General features: G+C 31.6%; 1 protein-coding gene across 20 annotated transcripts in view; it reads left to right on the forward strand.

Annotated features, from left to right (window-relative positions):
* The window catches only part of LOC105337762 (kinesin-like protein KIF28), a 32674-nt gene that overhangs the window by 8601 nt on the left and 7627 nt on the right, over positions 1 to 16446 (forward strand). For 14 of the 20 annotated variants that reach the window (XM_066078928.1, XM_066078936.1, XM_066078933.1 and 11 more), the window contains exons 6-23: positions 4259 to 4337; positions 4563 to 4629; positions 5099 to 5285; positions 5774 to 6024; positions 6339 to 6439; positions 6808 to 6958; positions 7489 to 7567; positions 8813 to 8913; positions 9320 to 9522; positions 9925 to 10070; positions 10232 to 10378; positions 10657 to 10816; positions 11758 to 11784; positions 13723 to 13810; positions 14043 to 14336; positions 14609 to 14884; positions 15474 to 15500; positions 15952 to 15978. In XM_066078928.1, coding sequence (XP_065935000.1) covers positions 4259 to 4337; positions 4563 to 4629; positions 5099 to 5285; positions 5774 to 6024; positions 6339 to 6439; positions 6808 to 6958; positions 7489 to 7567; positions 8813 to 8913; positions 9320 to 9522; positions 9925 to 10070; positions 10232 to 10378; positions 10657 to 10816; positions 11758 to 11784; positions 13723 to 13810; positions 14043 to 14336; positions 14609 to 14884; positions 15474 to 15500; positions 15952 to 15978 — 2411 coding nt within the window. The remainder of the gene's footprint in view (positions 1 to 4258; positions 4338 to 4562; positions 4630 to 5098; positions 5286 to 5773; positions 6025 to 6338; positions 6440 to 6807; positions 6959 to 7488; positions 7568 to 8812; positions 8914 to 9319; positions 9523 to 9924; positions 10071 to 10231; positions 10379 to 10656; positions 10817 to 11757; positions 11785 to 13722; positions 13811 to 14042; positions 14337 to 14608; positions 14885 to 15473; positions 15501 to 15951; positions 15979 to 16446) is intronic. The other 6 variants (XM_066078930.1, XM_066078935.1, XM_066078938.1 and 3 more) reach the window with 4 other exon arrangements.

A 16446-nucleotide genomic window follows, 5' to 3' on the forward strand; every position in this document is an offset into this window, starting at 1 on the left:
CTTGCACTAGACCCTGAGTGGCTTAATTCTCCCTGTGTTTGGTCCAGATGGGGCAGATGGTCATGAATGTGATGCATGAATCCTGGTTGGTGATCACGAGGATAAAAATTATAAATTTGTCCCACCCTGATAAAGACAATTTTGTTAAAAAAAACTGAACTTTATTTATTTAACAACAAGCAAGCTCTACAATTGATATTAATATCTCTCGTTGACACGGATGTTAGCGCGAGGGGTTCATTGGTGTGGGAAGAAGCTGGAGTTCCTGGAGATAACCCACATGTCCAAGCGGGCGACCACCATACCCTATCACATACAACCACTGTCGATCTGCCCAACAATTTTGTTACATACATTTTAATAGATTTTTACAGATATAATTACATGTATATGGACTGTAATGTCGGACAGCCTTTGCTGGCAACCACTAATAAATTGTAAACATAGGTAGCTGATTTATATATTTTTACAGTTACAGGATAACTCTTATTCTGATTCAGTGCTATGCCAAATTTTCATGGACCTAATAATTTGCTGAATGCAGATGACATCCCTAAAATCCATTCTATATATCTGTAGAACAATTAACATCAATGGAGAATTTGCTTTTAAACTGTTTTAATTCTTATATTACTGCCCCAAAAGTTTAGTCAAATTCAAAAGCTAATAGGTAACTTATGTAGAATAAAAAGTCATAGGTTAATTGATAATCATAAAATTGTAAATCTATTATTCCAAAATTATTGTAAACGCATTATTATTATGCGGATGAGACCTCAAAAAGATTCATTAAACAGAAGTTTTTTTTCTAGAACCTTGATCTGCAGGATACTAATCAATTGGCTTTATCGATATAAAATTTCATTATATCAGCTAGTCGTTGAGAATATGCTGTAATGATGCCTATGTAGACTTACAAGGAATTGTTTAGAATGTTGCTTGGAATCCCACCAATAGTTCGCCTTATACTGGGTGTCAATTCATTGAAAAATTCTCAAATTCTTCTTCTGATTATGCAACAATTTTGAATTATTGAATCTCTCTGTATTTGAAAGTAGTACGTAACTCGATCAATATGTATATACTTACGTAAAAAAATTATACTGTAATTGTCATGTAAACATGTTAGGTGATTGAGATCGACTCATGCAGACAAATTGAGTGAGCTGGTTGTGATGTATCATGTCAAACATCAAATGATTAATCTCCCAGCTCAACTAAATATTATGAGAACATGTTTTTAAAAAGATTAAATCGGGCAGATTATTCAATTTTGATCTGACTCACAACTTTCATTTTCATTTTAATTTTTACTCCCAAAAATCAGCCTAAAGGAACATTTTGTTGGTTATATATATCACACACTGAAAATGTAATTCCCGTTCAGAGGACAGGAGTATTGAATTGTCTCCAATTCGGGACATCCATTATAGTCGAAGTATTTAAAGTTGCATGCATTGTACCCAGGGGAAACACGGATGTCATTTGATTTCGTAACCACATTATTTATTGATAGATAGAAACTAGCTATGTCCGTTAAAGCTTCCCTGCGTGATTTATTGTTTCAAAACAGCACCATGCAGCACTTCCTCGTTTGACTCTAACATTAAGTACGGTACATTTATATTCTGTCTGCAGTTAAAAGTTGAATACCCGGTAAACATGCAGAGAAATTCCATTGATTTAATTCAGTCAGTCAAACTACAATCTGGAATTTATTGGGGGGGGGGGGGGGGGGCAGTAAAATAATGTGAAAATGGACATATAACAATTGTTGAAGTACATGCAGTACATATGTTCTTATCTAGAAATACATGTAGAAGTTTTCCATGATGTAAAATAAGATTTTCAAAAGAAGACTTCTCTTTTTTGTTTTGTTTTAATACATTGTGAATAAAATCATATAATTACCGGTATGTCATGCAAGTTGGATTCAATGGTTATAAAGATTCAATAAGTTGAAAAAGTTGAAATTTTGGCCTTGAACTTGAATGCATGCATGCATTTAAATGTCATTAAATTCTTTTAAAAGTTATAATGACACATATTCAATTTCACATTATTATCATTTAGAGCAAAGAGATAAGGGATCTTGTTAGTTCTTCTGGTATTTCAAAGCATGCACATGCAGGTTCTTGTGTAAAATTCTCGATCATACCAACAGATCTACAGATCTATATACATGCATATGTACTGAGCTCTTCCCACTCCCATACCTGGCAAAAATAAAATGAGAAATATCAGTAAATATTTATCATGTAGTTATTTGAAGATAGTCCATTTTTTTACATTGAATTCAAAGAAATCAAAGATATATAATTCAGCAGGACTGGTGGCCAGATGCAGTTTTTAAAATTAGTCTTTGCAGTGAAATTTTGCATTGATTACTAATTGTCATTGCGAAGTAATTTTGTGCAAAAACATTCTATTCAAGTGTTCAGCCACTTAAATTTGTAACAAAAATGCTTTTCAAATATACTGTGAACCAAAACACTGAGCAAATTAATTCAATTAATGCTTTTATGTGTAGAAAAATTATAAGTATTTCAATCAATTATTGACTTCTGAATTATGTTGTAAAAGGTTCAAGAATTAAGCGTGTTCAATTTGTTCCTCAGTATGTAATTGTTTCTTGCGAATGAAATGCTTCAAATTAAACTCTCTCTGGCAGATGTCAATCAATTGATATCTTTAAATGTGAAATTTTAGAAATGATATCATAATTTAAGATTGCATGATCACCCATATCAAATGCACACTAAATTAATGACAAGTGTTTTGGACCAATTCTGTGTAATAACAAAAATTAGGATTTATAGTTTACATTGTGTATAATAAAGTAATACCTGGTAGTCTGTGATTGAATCAATGAATTCGTACTTGAGTGCATGCATTTATCTAGTGAAAATCTACTGTTTGTGTCAGGAGAAATAAATATTGCATGAACTGTACGATGTAATCAATTTGTATAACGAATATATACGTGGGTAACCAGGCACTGACATGCAGACAGGTGTAGAAAGGAAGTTCAATACAATGTAGATCAAGAGGAACTAAACTGTCTTAAGTTTATTTGAGAAGAGTTTCAGGGGCAACATTATTGGTCTTGCTGTCTGACATTGATCAATGATTTGTTTTATTTGATTATCTCTGTCTCGTGCAGTTTCTCTCTCTCTCTCTCTCTCTCTCTCTCTCTCTCTCGTAAATATAAACACCAACCAAATGAATTCATACTATTTATTGATAGTAAGATATAGATTGAAGAAGTTTTCCTGCAAATCAAATTAATAAGATGTTCATTTATTTAGCCAAGCTCTTAATTGTAACAAGTATAAGATTTTATCCATAATGATACTCTGTTCATAAAAATATAATGTTTTCTTTTAAATATGTATGCATATTATACAGGCCAGTATTATTCTTCAAGTGTGTATCAATATTTGAATGTACAAAAGCCAGTGTAAATTTATCTCCAATTGCAAATTTCTTTTTTTGTTCAATTATATTGAGTATAGGAAATAAGATCTGAACTTTTTGAAAAAAGTTTACACAAGCATTCAACACTAGATTGTTCTACAAACAAAAGGTGTTAGAAAGTCGATACCTAGCTATCGCATTAGAATTGAATGATAAAGTAACGATACAAAACATTTATCTTTGTGCACATTCAATGACAAGGAACTAGAATGCAAGCATACAGCTATAAATCTTTGTACAATTGTAGTGAATTTCCTACATGCGCCAAGAAATTCTTTAATTATGAATTGTAATATTATGATTATTAATTTTTCTTACATGTATTGAATTTATATGTACTAGCTAGTTTATGTACATATCATTTGAATAATAATTAGGTCAATATATTGGAACCATGCAAATTTTTCCTGGAACTTATAATAAAGGTTCTTTTAGCAGGTCAAGGTTTAAGGTCATTGTATTTTTAATCTTTGTATGTATGAAAATTATCCTGTGTATATTTGATGTATCATGTATGTTTGTGTGGTATTTGACAATGTATTCAGTTTATCTATACCTATTATTTTCAACATCTGCATCGATTTGAGGGCTATTTGCTAACTATAAGGAAAAAAAAATTTAAAATCTTGCATGAGAATCTTGTTGGTTCTCAAATTGATTTATGATGTTATGCTGCCCCCAAAAAAGTAAAAATATATCAGTCATTTTTCATTCCATCCAATATAATTTAGATCAATTTTATGCAATATCTAATTGAAATTTCCTTCTCTCCTACCTACAGGATATAACTGCTCCTTGTTTGCCTATGGACAGACAGGATCTGGAAAGTCCTACTCTATGGTTGGATATGGACAAAACAAGTTTGTATTAGTTCCTCTTTTATTTTTAGCATATATGATGTTATTTTTTAAAATGAACTTTACTGGTTATTATTATTTGAAAGTAATCTTAACTGGTAGTTCATTCGAAATTTTACTTGACATGTCTATTATTTTCTGACTAGGGGCTAGCTGTTATAAATTGTTATATATTTTATTAATTAAAATAATATATTATAAAATTAAAAATTTGTATAATTTTAATAGGGGTATTGTACCAATCACCTGTGATGAAATGTTCAAGACGATGGACAAAAATGCAGACCCAAATAAGGTGGGTATAAATTAACATACAGAAAATAATGGTTAAAAAAGGTGTCCATACTATTTGGAAAACTAGGTGACTTTTGTATTTATAATAATATCTCTCATTTGTATCACAATTATATCTAACTCTTAATCTAGATAAGTAGATTGATGCAATAAAAAGATGCTTTAACTCAGATGCTAGGTCATTGAATAGGTTATTTAGGCAAAGTTGTTTAACCTCATTGAGGACCTGGCTGAGCTTTAGTACTATTAAAAGCGTATACTACTAGAATACCTTGTACATGTATGCAGAACACATTTTGACATTTGCACGTTTATAGTATGATGAATTTGTAGTCTTTTGGTTGTTAATTTTAGCTAAATAACGAAATAAATTTACATGTATTTTGTTTAAGTGGATTAATTGTCGTCAATGATCGATATACCTTTATATTGTTTAATTTGTTGATAATCTTCTATAAATTTTTTTCTAGAGATTTGAGGTGACATTTTCTATGTTAGAAATATACAATGAACAAGTGCGGGATTTATTATCCAAAGACAATCCTAAAGGCGGACTGAATGTGAGGCAGAACCCAAAGCTGGGCCTGTTCTATGTGGAGAATCTTAAACGTGTTCCCGTGGGAAGCTATGCTGAAATTGAGAAGAGAACGGATCAGGGTAGGGATTAATGCATACATTGATGTACATTATATTATGATTATGAAAAAAAACTGTAATGAATAGGCACGTCTCTAAAATGGAAATTAAGAAGAAATCATAAGGGAAGGACAAGTCTAACTATTCTTCTGAGTTTGCATTAGTGATCACAAAGATTCGTGTAATTTTATTTAAATTGAATTTTAGTTTTAAATTTAAATATGAATGCATAGAATTTCAACATACCTTGCCATATGAAATTTCCTTTAGCTTGGTAATTCTATATATAAGAAATGATTGTTAATTTAATTTATTAATTTCCCAGTAAAGTTTTCTCCCATATGACATTGTCTTTGAGTCTTAATTCCTTAACAAATGAAAAAAACTTAGTTAAATATTCGATGTTTAAGTTATCAGATTCTTATTGCTACTGATTTCTTTGCGAAAACAAATCCATTAAGAGTTAAGGAATTTGGAATTATGTTTATATTGTATCAATTCCCCCATAGGAACGGCCAGTCGTACTGTGGCCTCCACCAACATGAACGCCACCAGCAGTAGAGCCCACACAGTGGTCACCATTACGTTCGACCAGATCATCAAAAGTGAATCGGGGTCCGAAACCAAGAAGAGTAGTGTGATGAACCTGGTGGATTTGGCTGGATCCGAGAGAGCAGACAGCACGGGGGCCACGGGAGACCGACTCAAAGAGGGCGCTAATATCAATAAGTCTCTGTCTGCCCTCGGAAATGTCATCTCTGTAAGCTTTGTATATATATTAGCTAAGTACCACGGTACACTGTTTGTCAATTTGACTTTGAAGCAGACTCAATGTGTAAAATTTGCAACAACAATTCAGATGCTTGAAAGAAGTGTGTGTGGTATGCAATGTATTTGTAATGGAACTGAACAGTTTTTATAACTATTTCTTTAACAGTGTTTTTTTCAAATTTCTTTAATCATTTGGTACATGTATTTTGCATGTATGAACTCTTTTAATTTGTGATTCATTGAAAACAGGATTAATATTTCAATTGTAGAATGGATATAATGGTAGAATTTTTCTTGTTATAGGCTCTTGCAGATTTATCCATGGGAACAAAAAAGAAGATTATGGTCCCTTACAGAGATTCTGTTCTAACCAAACTGTTGCAGAATGCCTTGGGAGGCAACAGGTAACAACACCCCCCCCCCCCCAACACCTCCCGCCCCACACACACACAAACTCATGATACTTTTATGTGTCACAGTAGATTTAATAACCATAGAGATCCAGTTTATTGTAATAATTGATAAGTTAGCAATATCCTGTGCAATAGCTGTAATTGACTTGGAAATAATTTTGTCCAGATATAAAGCAACAACAACAACAAAAAATAAATAAATGGGAAAGTGACTTATCTTAAAGATTTTACCATCTGGATTTCTTTATCATAAATGTATATCCAATATTCAGTATCACATTCTAAGAGTTGTATAGGGAAGTGAAATGCAATCTTGTAAACCCATCATCTAAACCTCTCTTTTGTCTTTTTTTTTACAGCAAAACCATTATGATTGCTGCGCTTTCACCAGCTGATATAAACTACGACGAAACCCTGTCCACCCTCAGATATGCAGACAGAGCAAAGAAAATCAAAAACAAAGCTGTAGTCAATGAGAACCCACTGGACAAACTCATCAGGGAACTCAAGGTGAGAATCAACTCAACAAACTCATCAGAGAACTCATGGTGATATAGTCAGAGTGACGTCAACTGCATAGGACATGTACTGTAACCCAATTAACTTATGTTCTTGTGTGCAAGAAAAAAATCTGTGCACTCTGCAAGAAATACCTCATTTTGACAAATATTTGCAAGCCAGTGAATTCTTCTACCTTTTTAGTGTTTAAAAATATATAACAGCTTGATTTACTGTTTATTAAGATCAAAGGTTGGACATAATTTGCTATCTTTACTCAAATCTATTAGCTTTAACCAGAACCCTCTTCCAAATGTAGGTGTATCAAAATCCAATGGCTTTATTCCTTTTCTCTTAGAGTGGATCATGATCCTAATTATTAATATGAAATATTTTTTTATCCCGTGTTATCTGCATGAAGCTAAACATGCAGGAGTCCTTAATTGTGTAATGATTTTAACATAATTTTTTTAAAGAAATGTGAAGTATGATTTACATGTTATATTGATTAATCCTTAAACTAATTTTGACTCTACCTGTAGGAAGAGAATGAGAGATTGAAGAAAGCCATGGAGGGTGGAGGTGTGGTGATGCAGGAGGGAGCGGGACTTACTCCTGAAGGTCAGTTTATGATCTTTGTCAATTAGAATCTTAATCAGAGCTACATGGGAGCATTCATTAATTTGATCAGAATATCTTATATGGGTCTTATTTTCTGATGTCAAAAATTACAATTGAAATCTTTTTTTTTTTGGGGGGGGGGTATCAGAAATGGTTTTCTGATATCTGATATCAAGAAATAGAATTTCTGATAACAAAAATTTTTATATCAATATGATTTCTTGATATAATATAATCATTTCTGATGTCAAAATTTAAATTTCTAATTAATTTGTGATATAAAGAATTATTATGTAATATCAAAATGAAATATTGATATCAGGGATATTTTGTTGATATCAGCATTAAAAAGGCATCACAGAAATGCTGTTTAATTTCTTGAAGAAAAATTCATATTCCTGTAACAAAATAGTAGTCGTTTTTCAGCTACCAAACTTGGTAAGCCTGAAGTTTTTGAGCTTACCATTCTTTTGTGCATAGTGAAAAATTCTTTCACCATGATTTTTGAACTGCAACAAAGTTGTCATTTTCAGACCCTACAAGGAGTCAAAAAGTGACCCCAGTGCACATTGGGTGTGTAATAATACAAGTGGAATGTTGTGCCATTCACTTCAACTTTTTTGAGAAAATTTAGCACCCATGAGTTCAATTATAGATTGAAACTCCAATAGACAAGTTTCATCAACTCATAAAATTGGAAGTACTCAATATATTTTAGATAAAACGCTTCATACTTCTTTTTTAATATATGAAGTTAAGCATCTTTTTAAATCTCAAATGTTATATCAAATATATCCTTTTTTCATTCAATTTTTTTTTAAAGTTTTGAAAACATTAAAAAAAAAAAAAAAAGGTCACTGTTTGCTTATGTTTTTGTACAACTTCACGAGATGAATCTAATTCTAAGAGTCCATTGATCTTACAGTACTTAAAAAAATAAGATAGAAATAACATTTATTTGAATTTCTAGTATTTCCTTCAAATGAAGTATAAGAACTGGAGGCCCAAAGCCTTACCTACATGTGACACAAAGGATTGCTTAAAGACTATATAGCGTTAACAATCTGATTCTTCTTCATCTTAAACACGAGATCTTTTTGACTGAAAGTTGTAAACCCACTAATTTTTACATCTGTTGAAGTAGATTTTATTTCACTGTTCTTTACATCAATGAATTAAATTGAGATAATTAAGATAGCCTGAATGTTTTATCAAGAGGTTTTTTCTGTATTTTTTATTTGATAGAGCTGGATAAAATGCGTAAACAGATGGAAGAAGATATCCGTGCTCAGTTAATGGCAAATCAAGCAATGATTGCAGAGAACGCTCAGAGCTGGGACGATAAGGTCTGTTCCTCAAATGTTAAATTTACTTTAACAAAAAAAACAATTGACATGCAGTGATTCCTGTAGAGTTTTATAGGAGTCGATCAACATCAATTAAAGTGAAATTTTGACATAGAATTTTCATTCAACTTTACAACTAACCCAAAATAATGATATTTGCAAGTATATTTTTTTGTTAATTTTTTTATGTATTAATAAATTTCATTTGAAGTTTTTCATATCAGATATTTATGATGAAATCTCTGTTGTAAAATCTATGTACTATTCATCAGACCAAGATCTCAATCCTGAAACTCCACTAGATTTCAGTAGTTTTAACATACTGCTGAACCTTGAGTGTTGTCAACATGCAGTAGATCAACTTTTTTAAAATGTTGACTCAATTTTTTAAATTTTTGGTACCAAGCTTGCAGAGGCCAGGACTGAGACAGAGAAAATTGACGTCGGAGGAGCAGATAACAGCAGAAAGAGTAAAGAGGCCTACCTGATCAATCTAAATGAGGACCCCATGTTGTCGGGGGTCATATGTCACTTCCTGAACAGTGGGGAGACCAGTGTAGGGAGGAAGGATGCTAGCCCTGTCCCTAACATCTGTCTTAGTGGTCTTAGGTCAGTGAGTTTGATGATGAGTGTAAAGACTGCGCGGTCTCTGAGAGTCACTGTTTTAGACAGTAAGACCATGATCTAAAATTAAGACAAGCCTGTTTGCATTCTTAAACTGCAGAGTTAATGTAAGTAAATTATCAATTTTTTTTACATCATGATGGTTACTTATTAGCCTTAAAGGGAAAGGACTCTCAAATAGCATTTTCTCCCTTGTGTTCTAATGTATGGAGCCTTTTTATTATTAAAAGCAAAGTTTTATCAGATTGCATATACCCGATAGTTCATATTTCAACAACTGATAACTATATATATTCAGTTATTAAAAATAAACTTACATACATGTAAGAGTATACATTTTTGCATCTCCTATTCACTAATGAATTATTACCATTTTCTTTCAAACAGTATACAGAAGCAACATGCAGTAATCTTTAACAAGAAAGGAGTGATAGAAATAGAGTCTGTGTCAGGAAGTGGGTCTAAGACCAAAATCAATGGGATACCCCTCACTGGCAGGAAAGCACTCTGTCACAAGGACAGAATTCTGTTTGGTACGAAAAGACAATCTGTTCAGTTATTGCATGAACATATTTGGAAGAAATTTTGTCATTGAAAAAAAAATGTAAAAAATTGTATGCATGTATAAACATGATTCCTGCACTGGCACAAAAAAGTACAGTATAATATCATGTTATTTTGGTGCCTTCTCCAGGATCCAACCACATGTATGTTCTGATGAACCCACTGAAACCTGAAACTGCAGACAACAGTCTTCCGAAAGAGATAACGTGGGAGTATGCACAGAAAGAAATTGCCCAGGTCAAGGGATTTGCCACAGGCTCAGCTGGTCTAAGCAAAGGTAACACTAACAGACCTAAGCAAAATTTATATCCCCTAGTTACTTTTCGGTATAAAGATTGAATCTATAACTGTAACAGTGGGATTTTTATTAATCCATCACAGTTAGTATTGTGTCTATGAAATTGAGCTATTATGATACTCAAATGGGACTTAACAATAATAGTGATTTACTTGTCACATGGAAAATAACTCAAATAAAGTGATTTTTTGGGATTTGGAGCGGATGCTGTTTATTAGTAGATGAAATGAAGGTTTAATTATGCTTTCATATTTCAGAACAACAAATTGTTCAAGAGCAGGTTCTTGAAATCCTCCCCATGGTATCTGAGGTGAATGCAGTGTCGGAAGAACTTAACAAACAGAAATCGTTTGAGGTCGTACTAATATCAGCAGCAGCCCAGGAAGGAGGGGACATAACTCAATCACATGCTTCAAAGTATGTATATCAACTATTATACTGCTCATCTTTTATTTATATTGATGTTTAGAAGTACTGATAAGTGTGTCTTCAATTATGAATTGCTACATTTTTAAGGATATGATGCTTTCAGTATAGATATTTATAGTGGACTATGTTGTCATGTTTTGCAAGAGAAAAATTTCCTTTATTGATTATTTTTATAATACAACTCGACACCCCCCCCCCCCCCCCCCCCCCCCCCCCCCCGAAATGATTATTATAGTGAAGAATAACAAAAGAATTTTGCACTTATCTGAATGAAATTTATTTGTCAGTATATATAAATGATTATCTTGAATTATGATCTATAATCAAGGGTAAATTTTCACTTAGTCTATGATTGTTGGTGGCATCATTGATAAAGATGTCTTTTATTTCAGTTGGACATCTAAGTATGGAGGCTTGAATGTGTTTTCAATTTTATAATCTTGTCTGAATTGCAGTCTTTAAAAAAAAAACACTTGCACAAATTGAATTTGTTTGAAATCTGTACATTGTCTATAAATCAATCACACACATTCACTAATTTTCTGTGACACAATACAATACACTTTGATGTTTACTCAATAGCTTTATACACATGTTTCTTAAATCTGAATATAATAATCATTTTCATTGTGACATTAATTTCATTCTTTTGGTAGTTTATGATAAAGATTAAAGTCATTCATTGAAACATCTAGTATGTGATCGAGGAAAATAATTAATGTTTTAATACAATATTTTTTTATTTGCATGCAAGTTATTAATTTAGTAAAGTAAATAAGCTGACAAAAAATGTTTTAAAATGTTCACTATCTTTATCTAAAACTGTTTTTAAAAAATCAATTAAGACTATGTAGAGGCACAGGTATATGATTATGTATTTCTTAATCTTCTTCTAATTTGGCTTATATATTTGTGCCATGAATTTTAAGAAGTAAAGGACTAGTACATATAACTAGGTAAATTATTTTGTTGTACATATTTGTCATTAGAATTCTCAAAACACTTGCATAGAATCCTATCCATTCAAGATTAAAATTGATGCATGCATAATTGAATTTCAGTGAATACTTATAATTTTTGTTAATTTGATATTTTCTTAAATTAATTGCATGTAAATTTTTGATGTAAGATTCCTCTTCGTAAATTGAATCAATGACATATTTTTAGTACTGAATGCATAAATATACATGTATCATGCATGTATATCACTGATGACTTAAATATTTCTAATGTTGTGAAGTGATTTGGTGTTGTAAGTATAATGGCCTGGAGACTGCTATTTAAAATGCTGGCTTCAAAATGCTGACTTTAAAATTAAAGGTAAATGTTTTCTGCATGCTACTCTGGTAAACAGTGACCAAGGAGATAAAAGGTGTGTAATGATATGGACTCAAGTTGCTGTGATAGATCTAAACCAATCAGCTTCTCAGAATGTATTTATCTAGCCAATCAGATCTCTTGTACAAAAAAATCAATGAATATGATGTTTATAGCCAATCAGAATTGTCTGTGAGCTGTCTTGTGAATTAGCCAACCCAGTGTTGCTTTTATGTGCAATTTAGCCAATCAGATCTGCTATGGTTTAATAGCCAATTAATTCACCTATGTATAAGAGTGCATTTTTTTCTTTTGCTATTTTAGCCTATGTCTAAATAGGAAGCCAGCTTTCCAGATTTTACTTTGATAAGCCTTCCTGCAAATGTTGCTTTGACATGATTTATAGATTATTTGCATTTTGCATAAACAGATGTAAGATACAATTTCTGTATTATGGTCAAGTGAGTTTGATTTAATTGTTGTTTGATCCTCATTGCATTTCTTTTGAGTGACCAGGGTGCAGTTGGTCTTTATCATTTCACACCTGAGTTTATTTCAAGTTGCATACCATCTCTCTCTAAATTCGTGTGTTAAGTGTGATCATTGTTTAGACCATGTATTTTTTTTCCTGATGAAAGGTACAATTGAAAGTCATGCTTTGTTAGCTGATATCTAGACAATTGGAAATACCTGTATTAATATAATATATCATGACATCGGGTTTCTACTGCCACAACTCTATTTTCTTCGAAATAGAAAATCATTTTATTGTGTATATTTAGTACATAAATCTTTGAAATCAAATCATAATAAGTGATTTATAAAAAATAATATTAATCAGTAGGGACAGTAGTTTGGATATCAAGCAAGACTTCATTTGATCTCTGAGTTTCCCTGGAAACTTTATTATGTCAGGTATATAGTTGGCATTGATTTTATTCAATTTGAACAAGTTTTAACTTAAACAGTTTACAGCCATATTTTAAAAATATTGGTTTACTTATTTAAATTAATCAAGAGATAACCCCTCACTGGATTAGAATCACGAGGCACATTTGAGGAATAATTGTATGGTTGTTAAGGATTTTTGCAAAGCAGAATTTAAGCTTGCTAGATGTAATATATATTGTATTAGCCACAATTTTTTTTTCAAATAATCATAACTTTTATAATTTTGGATTTATGTGTATATTATTACTTGTACATATGAATCACTTAAATCATCTAAAAAAAATTTACTTATAGAAGTTAAGATTATTATAATTCTTTTCAAATCATTTCATTTACCATTCAGATATAAAATATATGTTGTACAAGTATATTCTTGAAGATTGTTTCAAACCAAGAAATTTAAATGAATGTTCAATACTTGTCATCTTCTTAGCCATTCATTATTGAAAATGGTAGCTATATAGATCAAATTCTCTCTTCATTTATTTCCTCCATAAATTACTAAGGAGGTAGCCAATTATTTCCCTATGTTACAAGAAAAGTAAATGCTGATCTTTTATATCAGCATGAAAAAAAGTATATATATTGTAAGATACTATTGACTTCATTGTTTTTTTTTCTCCCAGAGTGACAGTCAAAATGAAGAATCTACTGAATGGAAATACATGGCTATGGGAGAGAGGGAAGTTCATAACCAGGCGATACCTGATACAGGTGTTTAGATCTTCTTTGTCTTTAAATTTTTCTTTTGAAAAATTAGTATTAGAAATTAAAGAGAGTAGAGTGGAGAAAAGAGAAAGGAGAGGTCCATCACTTTTCCTTTTACAACTTACTTTAAAGTTGAGATAATTCTTGTATTTAACACCATTGGTATTAGGACCTTCTCAAGTTGATTTTATTAAAATAAGTTAAGAATTTAACTTAATAATTTCTTGATTATATTCAGGAGTTATACCAAAAGTTTCTGGATGGGGAGAATATTTCAAACATCCCCAAGGAACAGGACCCTTTCTGGGAGCCCACTGAAGACGTCCTGATCGGAACGTCCAACCTGTTCCTCCAATCCCTGTCTTATTGCCTGGACTTTGAGGACACCCTCAACATCTCTGACTACAAAGGTCAAGAGGAAGGTCATTTGAAGGTCAAACTTGAGCCCTGTGACAACAAGGGGAAGCCTATTGATGAGGAGGCTTTCGTTGACGATCCTCACGACCTTCTGAACAAACCCTATCACTTCAAGGTACTTGCATGTTTAACTGATGCAAAGTTTGAGAGATATGATTTTTCTGATCTTTTTACAGAGTGAATATTGTCAACTAAAAATGGTTGTTTAATTCTTCTGGCAAGACAATTGATAAACAGAAAATTTACAGTGCTGCCTTTTTTTTCAGTCTTACATAATAGTATATCCCTCAATATGTTAAAGATTTGTTTTTAACTTTAACCTTTTGAGCAAAGTTTTGTTTTTCACTCAAAATTTAAAATCAAATATGTTTTTCTTTCTGTCGGTAGCTGACGGTTGAGAATGCAAACATCCACAAGTCCAGATTCTCCAAAGGAATCATGGTGAAATACTCTGTAAAGAACAATGGAAAAGTGGAAGAAGTGAAAACACCGACCGTGAAAAACACCCTGACCCCGACCTTCAACCATGCCAAGGTCATCTCCATCCCCAAGCTCAAGCAGGAGAATCTCGACTTCTTTGAGTCAGGCTGTATTACGCTGTCCATCTATGGAATACAGGAAGATACGATGCCAGACCCCAAACTGTTGAAGCTCAATACAAGGGTAAGTTACTAGCAGTAAAGTATTAAATATTGCAGGCTTATAGTCTTTTTTTGAAGAATGGGTATAGGGTGGAATAAATCTATGGCTTTTTGGAAAAAGTATTATCAAGGGTTGATGACCATGTGCAAAATGGGGGGTTTGAATTTGAATTTCTATTAACTTTGCATGTTATATGTGCCCCTGTTGCTTTAAATATTTCTTTTTAAATGTGTTTCTTCCTTTGAGCTACATAGATGTGACTAACATGTCAAAAGACTTAACATTAACATATAAAAATACATAATTGTGAAATTTAGAAATTTTTAGCATTGTTTGTTTTTAATATAGAAGTTCAGCTATTTGCTGATTAGATTATTAATCATATTTTTATCCCCAATGTTTTTTATGCCCCCTATTTATATTGTTTATCAATTTTCTTTAGAATAGTATATTAACCTTTTCCCAGTTACATGTAGTTTTAGAAAAACCACTGCTTATTTTGCAATATTCTAACAATTATGTGACACTATTTGATACATTTTTATGCATTTGATAATCTGATGTACAAACATTTATTTTTGGAAACTTTCTTTGCTTGAAAAATCCACAGGAATTAAGAGAGGCGTCAATGTACCAGGTATACAGAAGCACCATGTTATGAATTAAATAGATTTATAAACAAAAACACGCCTGTAAAATTAATCATTTATGTATATACTGTCATATTTATAATGCTGTTGAAGTGAATTCTGAATGAAGTGGTAGCTTTAAATTAAAAAAAAAATCACACAAAGGAAATATTGTATTTAACACCTATTATTTCCAAGCAAACACCGGTAGATTTTTTTTTTTGTGTTAAAGTTTCTATATACACAAGTCAATTTCTATCCTTTTGAATTTTTTTCTGTTGAAATATTTCATAGCAGATTATTCTGGAAGATCAAAAAATGAACTTTAAATATTTACTGTTGTATAAATTACAAAAAGACCATCAGATCACTATATCATAACATGTTTACTTATGAATATAAATATAATTAAATATGAATGTGCAATACTTATTTTAACCATATCATATAACCTGGCAGGATTTAAGAGCATTGACCATTAATCAGGTATATAGGTATATAGCGCAGCAAATTTATTACAGTTGTATATGCATGAATAGTTAGGACAGCAGCTGAATTGTTATACAGTTCTAGCATCACATCACTCAATTAAATGCTTTAGTTTAGAGAGCATACCTGTTAATCTGCATGTATTGTTTTGACTTATCATTAAGGTCTTATCTGCATGTTTCAAACTTTTTTTCATACATCAATATCATGCATATATATGTACATTCATTCTGAAATTTGAAACAACAATTCTTTATTATAATTGTGTTTTAATGTTGTGTTTTGCTTTCATGTATCCATATATTTTGCATTTCAAATTCATGTTTTAACCATTTTTGCTGTAGAAGACCTGTATGCATAGCTCTGTCAGAATGCATATTACTTTGAAACAATTCTCACATCATGTGATCATATTATGGTATCACATGTTCTTTCACCAAGGGCCTTTTCAACCTTAAGTTCCTT

Source organism: Magallana gigas, chromosome 3 (genome assembly GCF_963853765.1).
Source record: "Magallana gigas chromosome 3, xbMagGiga1.1, whole genome shotgun sequence".
Lineage (NCBI taxonomy): Eukaryota > Metazoa > Mollusca > Bivalvia > Ostreida > Ostreidae > Magallana > Magallana gigas.